The sequence below is a fragment of the Peromyscus californicus genome, unplaced genomic scaffold, assembly GCF_007827085.1.
Source record: "Peromyscus californicus insignis strain IS unplaced genomic scaffold, ASM782708v3 Scaffold_15__1_contigs__length_86483966, whole genome shotgun sequence".
Classification (NCBI taxonomy): Eukaryota; Metazoa; Chordata; class Mammalia; order Rodentia; family Cricetidae; genus Peromyscus; species Peromyscus californicus.
Genome location: NW_026294447.1, coordinates 57,729,247 through 57,744,679, shown reverse-complemented (window position 1 = coordinate 57,744,679; position 15,433 = coordinate 57,729,247). Strand labels below are relative to the sequence as shown.

Genomic DNA, 15,433 nt, shown 5'->3' with positions numbered 1-15,433 from the left:
TGAGGAAACGTGGCTGCCACAGATGGATTTGTTACAGGGAAGTCATCTGGATGACAAAAATAACACTGCTACAACGCTAGAGATAGGGTTTTCCAAAACAGACAACACGTCTCAGTAAAGTTACAAACAGAACCAAACAGTTTTCTTTTGATATATGCCATAGATTCCTAGAAAATCTAGTATATTCTAGAACTGTTTAAAAATAGAACTTTTTTTCTTAAAACAAAGTTCTGGATCAAAACATTAATAATCTATTTTCTACCTTCATGCATTTGATGGGACGGACAGGTGAAGCAATTCTTTTTTTTTTTTCCTCCCTGAGGCAGGGTTTCTCTGTGTAGCTTTGACTGTCCTGGAACTTACTTTGTAGACCAGGCTGGCCTTGAACTCAGAGAGATATGCCTGTCTCTGCTTCCTGAGTGCTGGGATTAAAGGCGTGTGCTACCACACCCTTAGTTTGAAGCAGTTCTTCATTTGTAAGCTTGACCTGTATACTACATCACTAAACACTTTTCTGTTTCCATGCTTTCCCTGTGAAATAATCTTTACCTACACCAACCCTACCATTTCAGAGTTTAGAACACCAGTGAAGGTAAAGAAACAAACAAAACCCTGAGCTCTGCAGTGCAGCAGGGGAGCTGGGTTAGAACCCTGCCTCCTGACTCGAAGGACTCTGGATACTAGACTCTTCCTACTGACTCAAGCGAATTAACTGGCTCCCATAAGCTCACTAGGAGTGGCACTATTAGGAGGTGTGCCTTTGTTGGAGTAGATTTATAATGAAAAGGGGCAAGCTGAGCAAGGAAAAATACAAAACATACAATTTGAGGAGAAGAAGAGCACCAAGACATAGACTGGAACTAAGGCCTGTGTTCAAGGAGATAAACAGATTAAGAAATGGAATTAAGGGAGTGGCAAACCTCAGGGCCAGATCCTACCTAGATAACTTTCCAATTTGTGAAAAGGAATTAAAGAAAAACTTAGAACCAGGTGTGGTGGTACACACCTTTAATCCCAGCACTGGGAAGACAGAGGCTGGCAGATCTCTGAGTTTGAGGCCAGCCTGGTCTACAGATCCAGTTTCAGGGCAGCCAAGATTAGGTAGTGAAGAAAACCATTGAAAACAGAAAACTGAAGATGTAATTGAACAAGTGGGCCAAGTTCCAGCCCCAGTAAGCAGCAGAACTTGGAAGTTTTGGCCACGTGGTTCTGGCTTTAGAGTTAAGGAGTGACTAAGGAAAGCACTGAAGCCAGGCATGTGTCAGAGGTATCCCTGCATGGAGGCCTAGAGAGGCCATTTAATAAAGCTGTGAAGTTGAAGCCTGGATTGCCTTGGAGACTCTAAGATGTTGGAGATGCCAGAGTTGTGGAAAGCTGATAACAGGAAGTGGAACCAGCGCAAGAGAAAAAAGTGTGTTGCAGTCAACAAAGCTGAAAGGAGTTGGAGATCTGAAGAGAGCTTTGACATCAGACATGGAGATGTAGTGTCTGGAGTTTGCCCAGCTAGTTTTTGGTTTAGCTGAAAAAGTTCAATATTTCCTCACTATGCTCCCTTCCCTATGTTTTGGAACAGTAATGAATATCCTGTGCTTTTATATGTTGGAAGTACGTGATCTGTTTGTTTTTTTTTTATTTTGATTTTATAGGGGATTACAATTAAGAGATTTCATGAATCTCAGAACAGACTTTGAACTTTGGACTTTTAAACATTGTTGAGACTGTGATAGACTATGGGGACTTTTGAAGTTGGACTAAATGTATTTTGCATTATGATAATGTTACAACCTTATGGGGGCCAGGGAGTGGAATGTGGTAATTTGAATGTAATTAGCCCCCACAATCTCATAGGGAGTAGCACTATTAGAAGGTATACCTTTGTTGGAATAGATGTGGCCTTGTTGGGGGAAGTGTGTCACTGTAGGGGCAGGTTTTGAGGTCTCCTATGTTCAAGATACACCCAGTGTCTCAGTTCACTTCCTGTTCCCTTTGTATCAAGATGTAGGAACTCTCAGCTCCTTCTTCAGCACCATGTAGCACCATAATAATGGACTAAACCTGTGAAAATGTAAACCACCCCAACTAAATGTTTCTCCTTTATAAGAGTTGCTGTGGTTATGGTGTCTCTTCACAGCAATAGAAACCCTAACTAACACAGTCTCCCTGCTGCTAGAGGATGTCTGAGGTACAGAGGGAAACTGAGCAGGACAGGGTGTAGAAGAACAGTGGTCAATACCTCTCTTCAATTGGGGTCTAGGCAGATGAACAATGCAGGCAGAGACAGTTCAGTGCTTTCTGGAAGTGGTATCAGCAGTTCAATAGTCACAACAAGGCAGACATTGACCCTAAAGTTCATCTCATTCTCCTGCAAGGAACCGGAACGATGGCATGAGCCAGGCTTGCTGTCCTACCTGAGATCTAATCCTCAATATAAGCCCACCAGCAGCTTCAGCATAGGCAGAGCTCACCAACCTGAATTTGCACCTTCCCTGACCCCTGGAAGCAAAGCTGCAGCAGTGGATTTCAAACATAGACCTAACCTTCACTCTCAACTCCACACAAGATTTGGCCTCACACACCTTTTTTGGATCCTAAAACCATTTCTAAAAAAATGTGTATCACAGTAGCTGTCCTGGCTGTTCTAAGTGCTTTAGTTTAAGAAAATACTTCTGTAGCCCAATTAGGTGTTCTTGGGGGTTCCTAGGCCCTCATCTCAACTAGGCTTCTTGGTTGGTGAGAACCATTTCTCAAGAATAACAGGGAAGGGCCACCTGGATAAGTAGCCTGGGGGGGGGGGAATGTAGGCTTTGAAGAGAAAACCTAAGTATTAACTATTGCCATAATCATTACATGCCCCTAGGCCAAAGAAGTTCCCCTCCGCAAGTCCCACCTGAGCCTAAGTATCATAGTGTGATAGCCATCACACCATGCCTTGTCACACAGTACCCAGGAAAGCTGGGTCACATGGTCTGTGGGGAATGCTCTGTAGATTAGCAGTAGACACAGATGGCAGCCACCACAGCTAGGCTGTAGCACTGTTTCCACTAGTTGGGGCTTCCAGAGCAACCCACAGAGAGAGCTTGACTTCCTTAACACTGACAGGAGCAGGATTAGAACTAGATAGCTCTTCCCATCTCAGATGATTTCTAGATGTCAACATCTGTAGAAAAAGCCTTAGTAAGCCAGAGACTGAAACTCATCCCCACTCAGGCCAATTCCTGAATTCAGAGTTGTGTCTGAGTCCTGTGAGAGCTTCTGCTAGCTCTAAGATGCCTTACTTCTTCATAGGCAGTGGGAAACACCTGGCTCTGTTACTATTACTTTAGCTATTTTGTACCTGCTAAATTGACTTTATTTTCCTGGATTAGGCCTGAAGTTGAAGACTGGGTATCCAAAACTCACTAAAACAAGAAGCTAGATCCAGTAGGTATCTAGTAAAAAAAAAAAAAAAAAAAATCAGCAAAGCAGATCTGTCAAGAGTCAAATGCTTGAGAATCTCTTCCATGGAGAATTTAGACAGTAAAAAAATACTACTCTGCTGTACTTTGTCCTCTTCCAGAATAATGTGAGAAGCCTGAGTTAATAGTGGTTTTCAGGCCAGACATGGAGGTGCAGGCCTGCAATCCTACCACTCAGGAAAATGAGATAGGGAGATTGCAAGTGTGAGGTAAGCCTAGGCTACATAGAAAAACCTTGTCTTCAAAACAGAACAAAACACCTAAACAAAGCTGGGCAAGCTAGCGCTCACTTGTAATTCTAGTATTCCAGAAGCTAAGGCAGGAGGATCAAGGGTTTAAGGTCATCTGCTGTGGATATTGCTCTGTATGCTGTGAATGTGCTGCTCTGATTGGTTAATAAATAAAGTGCTGATTGGCCAGTAGCCAGGCAGTAAGTATAGGCAGGACAAAGAGAGAGGAGAATTCTGGGAACAGGAAGGCTGAGTCAGGAGTCGCCAGCCAGACACAGAGAAGGCAAGATGTAAAGGCAGAACTGAGAAAAAGGTACCAAGCCACAGTGGCTAAACATAAATAAGAATTATGGGTTAATTTAAGTGTAAGAGCTAGTCAGTGGTAGGCCTGAGCTAATGACTGAGAAGTTTTAATTAATATAAGCCTCTGTGTGTTTACTTGGTGCGGGACCATGGAAGCCGGGTGGGACCAGGAAAACTTCAGCTACAGTCATCCTTGGCTATAGAGGTCCCTGTCTGAAAACAACAACAAAACTAAACAAGATCAAACAAAAACAAGCTAGTACATCCCACTGTGGAGAGAAAGAAGTGAATAAAAGAAATCTTTTGAGGCAGAAATGTTTGATTTTTAGCATCCAGAAAATAGAACTGTGAAAACAACTTGGTCCCAGCATTGAGTTTCAGCAGCGGTTATGGGATTTCTGGGCAGTTACTTCCTCTCTGAGTTTTGGCTCCCTGGTCCAGACAGCAGGGAAGGTGTCTGAGATACCATCTGCCAGGGATGTGGTGAGAGTTAACTAAGAGCTTGAAGACACAAAGACATGTTCTGGTATTAAGGGGTGGGGGTTTTGCTTACTTTAAGATAGGACAGCAAAGTAGCCTGTGTCTGCAGGCTTGGAAGGACCCCAAGTCCACACCAGTGTCTGTCCACATACTGAGGGTTAGGAAAAGCTGAGCAAGCCCCACCTGTAGAGACAGAGGTCTACAGAAACCCCTAGAAGGTCACAGGAACCAGACACCTGCCTTACAAGAAGAGATTCCCAAGGGGGAAAGAAAGGGGTATGTCTGTTTATGAGGTTGCTAGATGCCACCCTAGGCCCTGAATCCTGCACGACTTTGGGACTCAAGATGTCATGCTACAAGCAACTATACAATCCACACAACTTGGACAATCAGTTGTATACAGAGCAAACAACTGTATAATCAGAAGTTCAAAATCTGTCAGAATAACTCTGCAGTATGGAGGAAATTGTGTGGCTGCTGAAGCCTTTGGGTCAAGGGTGCCTTTCAGGCTTGGTAAGTACTGGGTAGTTACACGTAAGCATTGTAGACACCTGCTTCATATTTGTGCATGATCATTAAGGAGGCTTACACATCAGTTGCTGAGAAAGTTCAATCCTCAGCAGCCACTATCAACTGCTAACCAGCCACACGAACTGTATCCACACACCCAGACTGGCAGGCTCCATTCCAACCTCAACAAGAATGCTCATTCCATCCATTGGGGATGTGGGCCTGAGTTAGAATTGATACCATGTGACCCCAATAAGCTCTTCCCTCGTGATAGTTCATGACTACTTTATCTGAAAACGAGGGCTGCACTGACTGTTTGTGGGGCCACAGTGACTATAGTAAAAGCTGCTTTTATTTAAGCACTTGCTTTGAAAGGATTTGGTTTCTAACAAAGACATTTCTCTTCCCCTTTAATAGTTCTAGTCAGGAAATACACACATGGAGGAGCTTGGCTGGACAGGAATGCTCTAATGAAAATGGCCCCCACAGGCTCATGTTTGAATGATTGGTTTCTAGTTGGTGAAACCATTTTGGGAATCATTAGGAGGTGTGTTGTTGTTGAAGGAAGTGTGTCACTGGGGGTGGGCTTTGAGATTTCAAAAGCCAATGCCATTCCTTGTAAGCACTCCAGCCGCCCTATGACTATTCTCCAGTGCCATGCCTGCCTGCCTATTGCCATGCTCCCTCAAACCATCCTGATGGTCACAGACTCTAACCCTCTGAACCGGTAGGCCTATAAACTCTTTCTTCTATAAGCTGCCTTGGTCATGGTGTCTTAGCACTGCAAGAGAAAACATACATGACTCACAGAACTGTACTCCATATAGTTTTATTAGCTCACGAAACCTCTTGACGTGTTTAAGCTGGGCCCCAAAGCACCAATGTCAGGCTCAATATATGTTTAAATACCATCTCCTTTTAGCAGCTTGGGCACCTGTCTCCTTACTTCTGAGTTTTGGTAGTGGTGGTAACAGCAGTGGTGGTAGCTGTGGGCAGTAGCAACAGCAGTGACATAATACATATGCTAATATCAAGAGATGACAACCATCTAGCTCATTTAAAAGTAAAAGCAACTCTTCATGGCTGCATTTGTAGGCAGGGACGCTGAGGCCCAGGAACCTCCAGTAAGTTGCTCAATGGTTTTTTGACTGGAATGCAGCAAACCAGAGCTCAAACCAAGGAAAGTGGCTCCAAGCCTGGCCCACCACCACTATGCTCCACCACCACTGTGCTCCACCACCTCCGTGCTCCACCACCTCCGTGCTCCACCACCTCCGTGCTCTACCACCTCCGTGCTCCACCACCCCCATACTCCACCACCACTGTGCTCCACCACCCCTGTGCTCTACCACCACCATGCTCCACCACAACTATGCTCCACCACCCCTGTGCTCCACCACCCCTGTGTTCTACCACTCCCATGCTCCACCACCACCGTGCTCCACCACCCCCATGCTCCACCACCACTGTGCTCCACCACCCCTGTGCTCCACCACCACTGTGCTCTACCACCCCTGTGCTCCACCACCCCTGTGCTCCACCAAGGTTAAGATGCCTGCCAACTGTAGGACCATGTCTGAGACCAGCAATACGCCCTCTTTGGGAAGGCTCATTTGCAGTTGCAAAGCTGCCCAAAGCTGCCAGCAGTTTGGTGCTCTGCTATAACTGCTCTGCTCAGGTGCTTTTGCTAGTCCCATGCCCAAGCCTCACGGGGTCCAACTTGCCACCTTCCAGTTTCATCTAGCTGCTGTGCACTGCGCTCAGGCCCCAGATACACTGCACTGTGGTTGTTTGTTTGGTTGGTTTTTGGGGTTTTTTTTGACACATGAAAGCTCTCCCACCTCCACCTCTGCAACAGCAGCTCCCCCCTCAACACACCCTGTTTAGTGTCATCCTTGCTCCTCTGAGCTTTGGCTCACACGTCACCACTGCTGTCAGGGCCTCCCTTACAGCCCGGATGGGCAGTTACTTGTTTCCTTTTGCAGTCCCCAAGTACTTTGCACATATTTTATTCCAGTGCTCACTGTAGAACTAACTAATAAATAGTAAGCTAGTTATGAATCTGTGAACTCTAAATTAAATTCTAAAGTGCCTTGAGGTTAGGACTCCGTTCACTTCTTATCTATTCTGCCTAGCCAGTTTCTTGTCAGGTATGTGTTCTGGAACACATCAGTAGGATGGCCAACATAAACCATGTCTCACGGAGGGCTGCAGGAACACATTAGTACAAACCTGCATTTCACAAATGGCACATTGTTCCCTCTCCTTTATTCTCAGTCATTACTGTGAACCTCAAGTAACAGGCTTGTGAGGCTCTACGTCGTGTCAGTAAATGAAGTAGTAATGTCAGGACACAATCAGAACTGGGACACAGACAGAACAAGAGGGAGTCTCAGCCTCCAGCAAAGACAAACCCTGCTTACCTCCTTCTTGGGAATTCATGATGTTCAGAGCAAAGAGCATCGCATTGGAGAAAGTGGTTGCCTCTTCCTTACTTGCAAAGTTTAAGCCATAGACCTGACGGGCATCTCGCCACTGGTGGAAGGTGGGTGTTGCCTGATTGTACTTCAGCCCTTTCACGATTGAATAATTGATCACAACCTGGAGGAGAAAAGATAGAAATACATGTAAATAAATAAAATGTAAGAGAGCTGGAGGAAGCTGCCATGGAGCAAAGATACTGTATCCTTTCATTCACAGGGGAGGGGTGGGGGATGAGGTTCACAGAAGGGAAAGGGCGGTCAGGCATTTCAGACCGTAAGTGAACAGCTGGAAAACTTGTTTCACCTAACTAGGTCTGAGCTGGGGGTCAGTTTCTCTGGTTGGGTTCTGGTCCAGACCCTGTCTCTTGGCTGTGCCACTCAGGGGATCAATGCTGTTTTCTGAGGCTCAGTTTCTCTAACAATAAGATAGAAATACTAATGCTGCCTTACTGACCTTGTGGGGATTCTGAAAGGATCTCGTGGTGCCAGCTATCTTAGCTATGCTTTATCCATATCTTCTAGGTACGAAGCTCCTTAAGGGTAACAGTCTTCTGCAGTTTGGTCTCAATTTCCCATGACCCTCAGCAGTGTGTTCAGAATTCATAATAAACAAGTTCTATTTTCAAGGATGACGTGTAGAAATGAATATACTACACACATACAGTCTCATTACTATTTCTGTTATTAATCAACCACCAGACATCATAGCTGTCAGGTGCAATGCTAAGCCAGGCAGAGAAAGAGACAGAGGAGGCAGACATTCAGGGGGCCGCGGCCAGCAGAGACTCAACAGCAGGTCTGCTGGCTTCTAGATATTTGCTCTTCTAGACACTGAAAGAGAAAGATTTCAGGCGATCTAGTAAGTGGTGCTCTGTGAAGTCAGTGCTGACACCACTCTAGGCTGCAGCCATCACTTAGCTGCAGCTGATCCTCCGGCTAAGAGTCTTCTTGCCTGTGAAGTGGGAAGAATAGAGTAATGGTTTGCTGCTCTCCTTGACCGCTCATATTGCTGTGCTACTGGATCAGGAAAAGCCAGAGGACAGCAGTTATAGACAACATCTAGAACAGCATCATCCTAGCTCTCCCGCACATGCAAGGTAGACTTAGGTCCATGTATAATGAAATGAACATATGAGGTGAGTCATTGGACACATACACTAAGTCAGGAGAAGAGATGCAATCATTTCACAACTTACCTGCTACATAGCAACAGGTGGGTATTTGGGCTAATATCTATATACAGACAGGTTCCTGAGTAGGAGCAGACTTACACTTGTGTACTGATAAGCACAAGACCCGAGCTGGAGATTCACTAGTTTAGTTTTACACTACCGAAAAAAGGCTCAAGCTTTTGTGGAGGGTATATATGAGATGCACTGCCAAGTAAGCATGGTTAAAATGGCTCTTAAGGTTAGAGCGATAGTTTTCAACCTGTGGTTCACGACCCCTTGGGAGGTTGTCAAAATAACCCTTTCACAAGGGTCACACAAGACCATCAGAAAACACAGATATTTACATCATGATTCATAACAAGAGCAAAATTACTGTTATGAAGTAACAAAAAATTTTTATGGTTGGAAGTCACCACAACATGAGGAACTGTATTAAAGGATCACAGTGTTTGTAAGGTTAAGAACCATTGGGTTAGAGGCTGAAGTCTCGCACAGAATCAGGGAGCTAAGAACTTCTTCCATTCTGCCCCAGTCATCCCATAGCAGATGTTCAATTTTCCCTCTATAGTTTTGATGGACATTAAGAAACCAGAGCAAGCTAAAAGAGAACATTGTGAAGGAGAAGCCTGGAAGTGACATTATACTGAGGCTGGTTGAGAAAGAACAAATGAAAGACTGCCTGGGGAGATCCTCTGGGGAAGTGAGACTTCCAAAACTATGAGGTGAGATGGCTGGCTACATTCTCAGAGGGGACTCAGCCATGCAAGCATCAGGAGGAAAATAATACCATCCCAGGTACAGAAAGATTGTGGCTAGCACAGTCACTGACAAGAACTCACAGGGATTTTAGGAATTCTCTTTATAGTTGGGAAATCAGGACCAGGGAAAACAAGTGACTTGTACAAAGTTACACAGTAAACTAATGGGAGAGCTGGAAGGGTCTGCAGAGGGGACTCCGTGCTACAGCTCACTGCCAGCAAAATGAGTTAACATTGTTCTCTAATTTCTCGTGGCCTGGCTTTGACCTCTGGAGCCTTCTGGATTGGTTCTGGCTGCACAGGGTCTTAAGACCTTATAATGGCAGGGTGCAGTGGCACTTTCTTGGAGAATACATACTGAAGCTCTTGGGTCTGGTATTTGTGTTGTTGCTATCCCTGGAGCCTAAAGGCTGCTAGCTACTATCTACAAATAACCTAACAGTCTACAACTGCTTGGAAGACATGGTGGTTCTCAGTACAAGGAATGAGTAGAGGATTGAGCCAAAGCACTGTACACTGAATCCTGTTTGTTCCTTTTTAGCTGAGCAACTGTGGGTAGATTCCGTCAAATGCAAAGGGAAGACAATAGTGTGAATAATATATCACCTAAGATACAACAGTGAAGATAAAACACTCCTATAAGCCGAACTACCAGAGAGACACCAACATTTTAAAATTTATTTTCACAACTTCTAAACTGACCTCTTATAAAGCAGAGTCCCACAAAGTGTGCCTTGAATGCATGAGCAGATAATGCACAGCTAATATGTCACTTGACCAAAGACAGTGGGAAGTCTGATATTCCCCAACTGCCAGATAGGCTTTACTGGTGACAGCTAAAATCTTAGTGCCCACTTGGGAGCTCCATTCCTTTTTCTTGTTCCACGTAGAGCAAGTCAGAGGACACAGCTGGGCATTTGTGTCACTGTGTGGCCACTTTGGGATGGTACAGCTCTCTTCTGATGTCCCTTTTCTCAGCAGTGCCCTCCCCCAGAGATAACTATGATCTACCTTTTCTCATTATCAGTTAACTCTTGCCAATTCTTAAACTAGAAATGGATTGATAAGGCATATGGCCTCATTGCCGGCTCCTTCCATTTAACACAATGCCTGTGAAAATCCATTTATCTCCCTGCCCCCGTGCCTAGACAGGGTCTTGCTACATAGCCCAGGCTGGTCTGGAACTTGCTATGGAGCAAGAGGTTCAAACTCATGAACCTTCTGCCCTTTCCTCTCCAGTGGTGGAATTTCAGGCATGCACCACCACTGTGGGCTACACATTCCACTTTAACTGCAAATAACTTCTTCATGCTCTTGGTGATGAGCATCTGAATTGGTCTCTAGCCCGTGGCTATTTTGCTCTATGAATATTTTTATTTGTAGCAGATACAAGCTCTTGCTTCTTTGGGCATAGATCCAGGAGGGAGGGGTATGGTCTGTGTGCATTTAGGTTTAGTAGCCTTGGTCAGAAGGTTTCTCAGCGAGATGGTACCAATTTCCACCCTCCTGAGCTACATATGAGAGATCCACTTGGCCATAAATACTCAGAATTGTTTGGCTTCTGAATTGCACCTTGGGTTGTGTGGAGTGCTTCCCCCAGGGTGGTTTCCACAGTGTTTCCCCATAGACAATGGCTGAGCACCTTCCTCACATTTGCCACACTGTCAGCTTGTCACTTCTGTCCACTACTCTTTGGGGAAGTCCTTGTGCAAGCTATTTTGCTTTTTAAGAGTTATTTTTTAGCTTTGCATATATCCTTCCTGATTGAATCAGCCTATTATATATTTGGGGGGCAGTATTCTCTCCCAGGCTATAGCTTGCCTTTCTATTCTCTTAATGTACTGTAAGGAAACGCCTTAGTGTTAATGAAGTTCATCCATAATGTCTCTATAGCTAATTCTTTTTGTCAAATTTTTAGATTTATTTATTTTATATGTTTTCCTTGCATGTATGTGTACCATATGAATGTGTAGTGCCAGTGGAGGTCAGAAGAGGGTATCATATACCCTACAACTGGATTTACAAATGGTTGTGAGCCACCATGAGGATGCTGGGAACTGAACCTGGGTCCTCTACAACAACAGCAAGTGCTCTTAACTACTGAGTCATCTCTCCAGTCCCTAGTTACTGCTTCTTAATGTCTGGTCAAGAATCTCGTTTTCCTTAAAGTCATGAGAAAAATTTCCTGTATTTTCCTTTCAAAGTTTTATTGGTTTCTGAGCCCCTCTCCCACGCTTCTTTCAAGATGGAGCTTTGCTACATTGCCTAGGCTAGCCCTGGATTCTTGGTCTGAAGCAGTCTTCCCACCTCAGCTTCCTGAGTGCCCAGCTACTGTTTGCCTTTAATGCTCAGGCTGAAAAAATTCTGAAGTATGGCGTACGCATATTTTACATGGACTAATCTGAGGTTATTTATTAAAAAGAACATCTTTTCCTTGCTGAACATAAAGACACCTTGTCATAAGTCAAAGGACCACATATGTGTGGCTTTACATAGCCTTTCCTTAATTTATGAGTCTGCAAGTTGATCCTAATGCCAGTATCTCCCTGCCTCAATTACTGCAGCTTTATAGTACGACTTGAAATAGGACAGTGCAAGCCCCCACCTTGGTTTTCAAGATGATCTCAGCTCTTTTAGAGCCTATACATTTTCATATGAATCTTAGAAGCAAACTACTAGTTTCTATAAAACACTTGCTGGAATTTTAAGTGGGTGAGATTTTGAAGAAGTGACATCTAATAACAGCCCGGCCTCAGTTCATGAATGTGGTCAGTCTCCTAGCGGCTTGGCTGCTTGAGTCCTCTCAGACATCTTACCAGCTTCCAGTGTATGGAAGGTGTGCAGTTGCAGTGAGAGTTATTCCTAAGCCTTGAAAATTGTCTGGTAAGCTTTCAAATACCATTTCAAACAGTTTCATTTTATTTATTGCTAATATATTAAAAAAAATACAGGTGTCTACTAAACTCATTTAGCATAACAATATGTTAATATATGTTATAGTAATCATAGTACCATAATAGTTTGTAGGCAATTCAGACTCTCTTCACTATTTAAAAATGTTTATTGCATTTCTTTGTGTGCATATGTGTGTATGCAGGGGTATATACATGTGTGTGCCATGGAATGAGCATGGAGGTGAGAGGACCAGTGGGAGTTGGTTCTTTCCCCTCCCTGTGGATTCTGGGGACTGAACTCAGGTCACCAGGTTTGGCAGCAAGCACCTTTACCTACTGAGCCATCTTGTTGACGCTTCTCTACACTAATAGCTATCTAACAGGAATATCATGAAGGGACACTGAGTTTTACTAAATGCCTTTTCTAATTTATACAGTTCCCCCTTGTTAAGTTAACTTTGCATTCCTGTAATAAATCATATCACTTGTCAGGAGTTTAAAAAACATTTATTTGGCTCAAGTCATTAATTCATTGTTCAGATAAGCAGGATCTGTCCTCTCACCTCTGGGTGCTTGTGGTGGTATTGTGTTCTCCAAAATATTGTGCACCCTAATAAACTTATCTGGGGTCAGAGACAGAGCAGCCACTAGATACAAAGGCTAGAAAATGGTGGCACTCACACCTTTAATCCTAGCACTCCAGAAGTAGAAATCCCTCTGGATCTCTGTGAGTTCAAGGCCACATTGGAAACGGCCAGGCATGATGACACACGCCTTTAATCCCAGAAAGCGAGCCTTTAATCCCAGGGAGTGGTGGTAGAAAGCAGAAAAGTATATAAGGCGTGAGGACCAGGAACTAGAAGCATTTGGCTGGTTAAGCTTTTGGCTAGTTAAGCTTTCAGGCTTCCAGCAGCACAGTTCAGCTGAGAGCCATTCGGATATGAGAACACTGAGGAAACAAGATCAGCTGAGAAGTTGGCCAGGTGAGGTTAGCTGTGGCTTGTTCTGTCTCTCTGATCTTCCAGCTTCACCCCAATACTTGGCTCTGGGTTTGTTTTATTAATAAGAACTTTTAAGATTCCTGCTACAGGTGCTCTGTAAGTCTAGCACTGTTTCCCCCCAAATGCATGGTAGAGTTCACTGGGGTGGCCACCTGTGCCTGAGGTTTCCTTTGTGGGAAGGTTACACTTGGAATTATAGACTAAATTGCTTTAGTATACAACATGATTTAGTTTTTCTATTACTCTCATGTTCGCTTTGGCAGCTTTTAAGGCACTTGGCCATAAATACTCTACCTAATTTAAGCTGCCTAACTTCCCAGCATATTGATTTTCAATGTTTACAGGGTAATAGTAATACTACCCTTCTGATTTCTGATATTCACAATTTGTATTTTTCTTTAAAAAAATCGCTTGACTTATTATGAGTTTCTTAATTTTATTTTTAGAGAACCAACATTTTTGCTTCAAAGAACCAAGATATTTATTAATACACTTTATATTGTTAGAGTTTTTAAAATTTCATTTAAAAATATTTTTATGTATTTGCTTGTGTGTGTGTGAATACCGAATGTGTATAGGAGATCCGAGGAGGGTGTTGTGTTGGACTCTTTGATGCTGGTTGTGAGCTGCTTGCTGTGGGTACTGGGAACAGAACTCAGGTTCTCTGCAAAAGCAGCAAACACTGAATGTCTGAGCCATCTCTCCAGACCCAGTTAGATAAAAAAAAAAAAATTATGGTTTTCTCCCTCCTACTTTTGTTGGATTTAACTATTTCCCTAGCTTCCTGAGATAAAAAGCACAGACCGCCAATTTTAATCATTCTTCTTTTGTAATATATACATCTATAACACAAAATTTCTCCTGTGTGCTCACAAGCTGTGCTGATCTTCACGATTGAGAAGCACTAAGTATTCTCTGTCTTACATTTCCATTTCTTGTTTGTCCTGATTCCGTTAGTAATCTACTACTTTTCATGACGACTGCACACTAACTGATTGTACAACGAAAACAAATGTGGAGGTTTTATTAGTTATCTTCCTGTTACTGACTCTGGTTTGATCCCTCTGTGATCAAAGAATACACTCTAGGGGCTGGTGAGATGGCCCAGCAGGCAAAGGTGCTTGTTATGCAAGTCTTGCAATGCTCAGTGCCTATGTAAAAGCGGAAGAAGTGAATCAACTCCATAAAGTTATCCTTTGAACTTCACACGAGTGATGACATGCATCCACACAGTATGTACAACACACACCAAATATAGAAAAATAATAATAGAAATTTTAAAAGAATATACTCTGCATGATTTTGATCATTTTCATTTTGGTGTGCCCCATAGTCTAGCATAAGGGCTATGTTGGTATATATCTTGTTGTGGTTTGAATGAAAATGACCCCCATAGGCTCATAGGAGTGTTATTATTGGAGGTGTGGCCTTGTTGGAGAAGTGTGTCACTGGAGGTAGGCTTTGAGGTTTCAGAAGCTCAAGCCAGACCCAGTGTCGCTCTCTTTCTGCTGCCTGCTGATCCAGATGCAGAACTCTCAGCTCCTTCTCCAGGACCATGTTTGCCTGTGTGCCGTCATGCTCCCTACCATAATAATAATGGACCGTAAGCCAGCCCCAATTAAATGCTTTCCTTATTAACAGTTTGCTGTGGTCATGGTGTCTTTTCACAGCAATAGAAAGCCCAACTAAGACTCCTGTAATACTGTACAGGTGTTGGCTGCAGTTTCCACAACATAAATCAGGTCAAGCTGGTTAATAATGCTAACAAAAATCCCTTTGTTTCCACTCATTTCTGTCTACTTCTTCAGTATGCTACTTGGAGGCATGATTAGAATCTGCAAGTAGGCTTCGCAATTAGTCTATTTCCTGAAACCTTTAGATTGGTCCATTTCTGCTTATATATTTAGAACATACATTATTAGATGCATTCAAATTTAGGGCTTCTGTGACTTCTCTTCTGATGGAGCCTCTTATTAAAAAGGTCAGTCTTTCTTTGGAATACTTGTTGCCTGTCATATCTGACATACATACCAGCCACCAGCTTATTATGATAGTGTTTCTAAGGTTTACAGTTTTCTAATCCTTCACTTTCAACCTTTTCTAGTCAGGTTTATTTTAAAGATAATTCCCCAGGATTTGGCAGGACT

General features: G+C 43.5%; 1 protein-coding gene across 5 annotated transcripts in view; it reads right to left on the bottom strand.

Annotated features, from left to right (window-relative positions):
- The window catches only part of Evl (Enah/Vasp-like), a 149,028-nt gene that overhangs the window by 35,747 nt on the left and 97,848 nt on the right, over positions 1-15,433 (bottom strand). For all 5 annotated transcript variants that reach the window (XM_052738946.1, XM_052738947.1, XM_052738944.1 and 2 more), the window contains one exon: positions 7,402-7,579. In XM_052738946.1, the coding sequence (XP_052594906.1) occupies positions 7,402-7,579 (178 nt within the window). The remainder of the gene's footprint in view (positions 1-7,401; positions 7,580-15,433) is intronic.